Source organism: Humulus lupulus, chromosome 8 (genome assembly GCF_963169125.1).
Source record: "Humulus lupulus chromosome 8, drHumLupu1.1, whole genome shotgun sequence".
Classification (NCBI taxonomy): Eukaryota; Viridiplantae; Streptophyta; class Magnoliopsida; order Rosales; family Cannabaceae; genus Humulus; species Humulus lupulus.
The window spans coordinates 173,413,198-173,421,177 of NC_084800.1; the positions used below are offsets into that span (position 1 = coordinate 173,413,198).

The 7,980-nt window shown below is 36.1% G+C and overlaps 1 protein-coding gene across 1 annotated transcript; it reads left to right on the forward strand.

Annotated features, from left to right (window-relative positions):
• The first annotated feature begins 3,444 nt into the window (after positions 1 to 3,444).
• On the forward strand, positions 3,445 to 5,595 carry LOC133798673 (isoflavone 3'-hydroxylase-like). The gene is made up of 2 exons (XM_062237108.1): positions 3,445 to 4,364; positions 4,823 to 5,595. The coding sequence occupies exons 1-2, from the start codon at positions 3,462 to 3,464 to the stop codon at positions 5,453 to 5,455; spliced, it is 1,536 nt and encodes a 511-aa protein (XP_062093092.1). The 5' UTR covers positions 3,445 to 3,461; the 3' UTR covers positions 5,456 to 5,595.
• Positions 5,596 to 7,980: the final 2,385 nt, after the last annotated feature.

The following is a 7,980-nucleotide window of genomic DNA, read 5'->3' on the forward strand; positions in this document are numbered from 1 at the left end:
TCTATTCTTCCTAAATATATTGTTTATTGCTCTATATAATTAAATTGACGAAAAACGATATCAATATATTTTTAATTGGTTTTAATTATATATTATGTAAAATATGAGTAATATTTTATTAAAAGTTAACAGAAAACCGTAACAACTAAGAAAATACAGATGAATATATATTTTCTATATAGAAGATATTAATTATTTGAAAAAACTACAAGTTTTTGTTCAAGCTGAACTAATAATTTGTAGGTATTCTTTCACTATAATTTTATTTATAATTAATTATTACGTACTTATGAATAATAAATGAAAAAAAATATCAACAAACGTTAAGAAATAAACGAGAAGCTAGTACAAATAACTATCTTAATAAAAAGAGAAAATAACGGCAAAAATACCCAGTATTTTGAAAAACTTCTGAATTAATACCCTTTTTTTTTTTGTGAAAAAATATCCAATGTCTACTTTTATTGGTATCCGTCAATACCTAACCCATTAAGTCCATTAAAACATGACTCCGAATTCACGTGTTAGCTCCATATTAACCCATTTAAAAATATTTTTTTAAAACTAAATTTAAAATAGAAAAAACTATTAAAAAATAATTTAATTAGTAAAAAAACTAAAATTTATTTTTATAATAAGTTTTTAGAAATATATTATTAAAGAAAATAACTTTAAAATCAAAAAAATTATTTAATCAATAAAAAAATTAAAATTTAATTTTATAATCAGTTTTTTTTTAAATATTATAAAAAATATTAAATTATAAATTTTAATTTTTTTTATTTTAAATTAATTTTTTAATATTTTTTTTCTTCTAAAACTGAATATAAAAATAAATTTTAATTCTTTTATTGATTAGATAATATCTTAATAATTTGTTTTGATTTTGAATTTATTTTTTTAATAATATTTTTCTAAAAACTAATTATAAAAATAAATTTTAATTTTTTGACTGATTTTAATTTTTTACAAATTACATTATTTTTTAATAATTTTTTTCTATTTTAAATTTAATTTAAAATTTTTTAAATGGGTCAATAACAAGTTGACACGTGAGTCGAGGGTCAGCTTTTAATAGACTTAATGAATGGGCTGGGTACCGACGGATACCTACAGAAGTGGACATTGGGTATTTTTTCCACAAAAAAAAATTGTGTATTAATTCAAAAGATTTTCAAAATATTGGGTACTTTTGATGCGATTTTCCCTAATAAAAATAATAAAGGAAATAATGATCAAATGTATTAAAATAATAGAAAAACCAAAATCTATTTTCTAGAAAATGGTGGACATATTTGTATATGGTTTCTTTCATAAATATCTATTTTTTATGATTTTTTAAAATTTTTAGGATCATTCATTTTTCTTTTACATATTTACTAACTCAAATTTAAAAAAATATGATTTTAATATTTCAAAATTACAAAAATACGATTTATACTAAACATCAACTTAGAAAATACAACGTTAAAAAACAATAAGAAAACAACACGACAATAACTTCATAACAACACAGTAAAACTCATTACACTAAAAAAAAAAATACAAAAATAATGTTGAAAAACTTATTCTTACATTTTAAAAAAACAACTTAAATGCAACACGACAACAACCTCACAACAACACACAGTAACCCATTACAGCTACCCAAATACAACACAAAAACAATATCAAAAAATTTAACATTATACTTTTAAAAAAATAACTAAACATGACAATAAACTAACATACATATCTTTTACCTCATTTATTAACAATATTAATATTAGAGACACACAGTCTGTTTTATTATCAATATCTCATAAAAGAAAAATACAAAAAAAAAATTCAACACCTTATGACTTTCAAACAATATATATATTCAACAAAATAATTAACCAATTTTTTTAAAATAAAAATCAACCAAAGATATACTGCTGCTTTTTGTTGACAAGTCAACGTAGGCAGAAAATGTATTGTAGACTTTTCTTGTTTAAATGAATATATACATTCATCTCTAGAATACATCAGCACTTGAGAACCAAGAGGAGCGCATATGATGGTTCCAGCAAATATTGGAATGAAGATTTTTTATACTTCCAAATTTTTGATCCACATGTTATCTATTAAGCAACATACTATATTTCTAGTCAAAGAACTCATGGCGCAAGACATCAAAACAATAGCACTTCTAACTCATGTAGACACAAGATAACATAACTACATACCCACTTGTTGGAGAACTCCAATAAAAAAAAACACCACATAACCCTTCAAAAAGTAACATTTCTAATCCAAAGCCAAACCATCTTCATCTTCAACTTGGTACACTAGAGAAATATGCAGTGAAGTGAGTCATTGTAATAGATGACCATCGCTATAGCTACACATCGTCGTGATAGTTAAGCATGTTCAGCTCCACTCCGACTATAACCAAGCTAGTTTTGAAGTTGTTGCAAAGCTCGACAAGTTGCTGATGAGTTTCGCAGAGTTTTCGACAAAGCCCGATGAGTTGAGGACACTATCTTTGACAAGATCTCCATGTGAACACCTTCTCCAACTTCACTAACATAAAAATGAAATAAAAACAAATATAAAGTCACAATTGTAAAAATTGTCGATGTATCGTAAGGTGGTTCTGCCACTGGTTGCTTCTTCTTCATTTTTCGGTGACAATGAAGCTTCCCAGTGACGAGAACGCAAAGATTGTCTTCTTCAGTTCAAGGACCATTGCCATCGGACAACCCAAGATCTTCCTTTCTGGCTCCGGTTCAAGTCAAGTCAACGACAAACCAAATTATGAGGTTCAAGTGGACTTGGATGATGATTATTATATTGAATCTTTTAGAATTGATAACGTAAGGGGAAGTAAGAACGAAAGAAGCGGACGCAATAAAAGTCATAAAAATGTAAAATACAAACTTTAATAGCATAAAAGTAAAATTTTCAGCGTATCCGTAAATAAGTAATATTTTTACTAAATATTATCATTTTATGTACAAAAACTCATTCGTATATAGCATTCAAACAAATCTGGATAAAGTGGCTTTACAACCAGGTCCACGCTTTTAATAATTCCACAAAGCGTATGAAAGAAGTTCAACTCCTCTAATAGTTAATAGATACGTGCACGCATGTCTCTGCAGTTTTTGTTTTGTTTTTTCAAGAAAAACCCTCAGTTTGAAAACATATAATTTATAAATAGACTATTTTATTTTACTAAACCCCACTTTATTTTTTTGATATATTATTATTCTCTTTGAATAGAGACAAACAAACACATATTTCTAGAAGAACAAAGAAAATAAAGGTGCCAAATCAAATTTTTTAATTTGACTACGGCGATAAGGAAGAAAAGAAAACATTAGTCAACAAATTAAATATACATATATAATTTATCTTTTCATACCCCCACACATACATATATATATATTACACAGAAAAAAGACTCACTGTAATTAAAATACATAACATCATATAATATGGAATCGGTGAATGAAGTGATGACCTCTTCGTACTTACTACCCCCCTTAACCTTGATCGTAATCATTCTGACTGTCGTTTTGTCATTCAAAACCAAAAAACGACACTACAAAAACCTCCCACCAACCCCACCGTCTCTTCCCATAATCGGCCACCTCCATCTCGTAAAACCTCCAATCCACAGAGCCTTCCATAATCTCTCCTCTAAATATGGCGACGTTTTCTCCCTCTGGTTCGGGTTCCGCCGCGTGGTCGTCGTCTCATCCCCTTCTGCCGTGGAGGAATGCTTCACTAAAAACGACATCGTTTTGGCCAGCCGCCCACGTTTCCTCGTGGCAAAGCACATAGGCTTCAACTACACCAACATCATCGACTCTTCTTACGGTGACCACTGGCGTAACCTCCGGCGAATCTGTGCCGTCGAGATCTTCTCCTCAGCACGGCTCAACCTCTTTGTCGGGATCCGGAGAGATGAGGTCAAACGACTACTCTGCAAGCTTTCACGCCATAAAGAGTCGGAGAAGGTGGAGCTCAAGCCAGTGCTTGAAGAGTTGATTTTCAACATCTTAATGAGAATGGTGGCCGGGAAACGGTACGACGGTGATGACGTGACGAACGAAGAGGAAGCACGAGAGTATAGGGATATTGTGAGAGCTGTTATGGAGCTTGCCGGAGCAGGGAACGCGGCAGACTTTTTGCCAATCCTAAATTGGATTCCTAATGGTTACGAGACGAAGTTGAAGAGGCTTGGGAAAAGGATGGACTCGCTTTTGCAGGCTTTCATCGAAGAGCATCGGAGTAGCAAAGATGAGAATCAAAACACCATCATCAAACATTTACTCTATTTGCAGGAGTCTCAACCAGAATATTACACTGACCAAATCATCAAAGGCTTCGTACATGTATGTTATTTTCCTTTAAGTTATAAACAACTATATTTCATAAATCTAAATATAGTATATTGATATTTTGTATCATCATTATATATATTATATATAAATATAAATATAACATAATTTGCTATCACCTTCATTATAATTTGTTAATAGACCAAATTAAAAAATTAATTTTACATTATAAGTATATTAAAGAAATTAATTGGTCAAATAAGTAATCAATAAATCTATGTCTTGAAATTATTCTAATTTTTTTTAATAATTATGTTAAACAAATTAGTTCTTATACATGGGGGTTGATTTAAATTTTACATATTACTTAATTATACTCAGAAATATATAACCTTTTTTTTATTCAAATTTGTTCATACTGAATATAAGTTTAATAATATTTTTTTAAATGATATTATCATAAATATTCATATAGTCACCCACTCTCAAAGAAAATATATATTTTATCGTAGGTATTATTTGCAGCAGGAACAGATACATCATCAGTAACATTAGAGTGGGCAATATCTAATTTGTTAAATTATCCTCATGTTCTAAAAAAAGTCAAAGATGAGCTAGATTCTCAAATTGGTCAACAACAATTGGTGGAAGAATCAGATCTCTCCAAACTCCCTCATCTCCAATGTGTCATTTCCGAGACCTTGCGATTGTACCCAGCAGCTCCACTCCTTGTACCTCACTACTCCTCCAATGATTGTACTATCGCTGGATATGATGTGCCACGTGACACTATTTTATTAGTTAATGCATGGGCCATACATAGAGATCCAAAACTGTGGGAAGACGCCGAGAGTTTCAAGCCCGAAAGGTTTGAGAACATCAATGGTGACAACGAAGGATACAAGCTAATGCCATTTGGACTTGGAAGACGGGCTTGTCCTGGAAAAGGCTTGGCCCGTCGCATGATGGGCTTGACATTAGGGTCTTTGATCCAGTGTTTTGATTGGGAAAGAGTTGGCGATGACAAAGTTGACATGGTTGAAGGTAAAGGAATCACAATGCCTAAGGCTGTGCCATTGGAAGCTATCTGTAAAGCACGTCCTATTATGAAAAACCTTCTCTCACAATCCAATAATGATTTTTAATTTTTTTTTATGGATTTAGCTTTTGAATATGTCATGGACTTTTATTAAGTTAGTAGGTATTGTTTTATTTGGATTTTTCTATGTGTTTTAGCATTGGTTCAATATTATAATTAGTTTATAACTTATCTTTTGTTTGCATCTGTTATCCAGATTTCCGGATAGCGTTTAGATTGATGTCCTCGGGGAAGCAGAATTATCGATGTCTTTCACGGTAGGTGACCAAAGCTCGCGGATGAACGGAAAAGCTTCGCCTCCCCCGTTTAGTGTCCGGATTACTCTTCCAAGCAAACACAACACGGAAACTCGTCAACTCTCCCGGACTCCCGAAGGGGTATCCTTCGGGGAAGCCTCTTCCAGGAGAAGCTCTTCGAGTGGTCTCCGCGGAAGCAGTTCCGTGCCTCGCACGGAACAAAGCCAAACGGTCGAGTCCTGGAGGAGGCATATTTGGAATGATATCCGCCTGACACAGGATCCATCCTGACACGCCCGTCAGGTCAAAGCCGCACACATCCCAGCACGCCTAAGGGTACCTTTTCGCCTACTGTTCCGCTGACAGCTTGGAAAAGACGGCTGACTTTGTGTGTTCCCCATACTTTCACGTAAATATACCCACATAGAGTCTTGTAGCCATGCTACTACAGTAATTGTATCCCCTATTTATGGCTGGTGTAATTAAGACTCAGGTACGTAGAGAAAAACCCTAATCCGAAACCCTAGCTATAAAGACCCCTTCATTTTACAAGAAGGGGGACGGAAAAAATCACATAGCAAAAACTCTACTAAAATCTCTCTAGCTTCATCTTCTTCAAGAGAACCCGAGAGAAACACTGTGAGTGTGTGAAGTTCTTGTGCACCAGCCATCTTACTGTAACTTTTTCCAAGTATAATAACATCGACTCGTGGACTAGGGCTTGTTAACGCCCGAACCACGTAAAAAAACTGTTTGTTTAGTTACATTTCAGCATTTCTACAGTTCTTATCTTTTTATTATTCTGTTAATTATTCGTTTCCGAAAAACTCGGTAAACATTTTGGTGCTTTCATTGAGAGGTTATTGGACGCCGAGTCCAGATATTCGATGATCGAGAAACTCTCCCTCTGCTTGCTGATCGCTTCACGGAAGCTGAGGCCATATTTCCAGGCGCACACCATCAAAGTACTCACCAACCACCCTCTCCGACAAGTCCTGCAGAAGCCCGAGTCTTCTGGCAGATTGCTTAAGTGGGCCATGGAACTGAGCCAGTTCGACGTCCACTACCAACCACGTGTTTCCATAAAAGGTCAAGCTCTCGCGGACTTTATTGTGGAATGCTCGGGAATGAATGACCTCCCGGAAGATCCTGTCCCGGAACTTCCCACCTGGAAGGTCTATGTAGACGGAGCCTCAAATGAAAGAGGAGCTGGAGCGGGGGTCATCCTAATATCTCCCCAAGGGCATCAGCTCCAGAGCGCCATCCGTTTCGCGTTCCCAGCATCCAACAACGAGGCAGAACACGAAGCCATGTTAGCTGGGTTACGACTGGCCAGAGAAGTCGAAGCCCAAAAAATCGAAGTATACAGCGACTCCCTACTTGTGGTAAACCAAATATCCGGGGAATACCAGACGAAAGGCGAAAGGATGGCTGCCTACGTGTCTCTCTCCCGCGACCTACTGCAGCATTTCAAAGGCTACCAAATCCGCCAGGTCCCCCGGGACCAGAACTCACTCGCGGACACGCTGGCCAAGCTTGCAATGGACCCGGAGATTGAACAGTATGGCTTAGTCCCCATCGGGCACTTAGAAGCCCCCAGTACTGAGACACGAAGGATAAACGCCATCATCGACCATTCCCACTCCTGGATAGGACCCATCCTCAGATTTCTCACCACCGGAGAGCTCCCCACTGATAAAACTGACGCAAGGAAGCTCCAATATTAAGCTCCCCGATACGTGGTTATGGATGGAAAGCTTTACCGCAGGGGGTTGTCCATACCCTTCCTTAGGTGTGTTGCCGGAACCGAAGTCAGCACCATCATCCATGAGATTCACGGAGGCTTCTGTGGCGATCATACCTCCGGGCTCAGCCTCTCCAAAAAGATCCTTCGACAAGGATACTTCTGGCCCACCATGAAGAAGGATTGTGTGGATTATGTCAGAAAATGTGAGCAGTGCCAGAGGTACGCCAAGGTTCCGCGAGCGCCGCCTACAGAAATTACCCTAATGACCAGCCCCTGGCCGTTCGCCGTTTGGGGCATTGACCTAGTAGGTTCCCTCCCAACTGGAAAGGGTGGAGTGAAGTACGCCATAGTCGCGGTAGACTACTTCACCAAATGGGCTGAAGCTGAACCTATGAAAACGGTCACATCTAAAAAAGCACTGGATTTTGTCATCAGGAATATAGTGTGTCGTTTTGGGCTTCCACGGAAAATTGTGTCCGACAACGGAAAGCAGTTTGACAGTGAACACTTCACGAACTTCTGTGCTTCGCATGGAATTATCAAAAGCTTTTCCGCAGTCGCCAGACCCCAGGCTAATGGGCAAGTGGA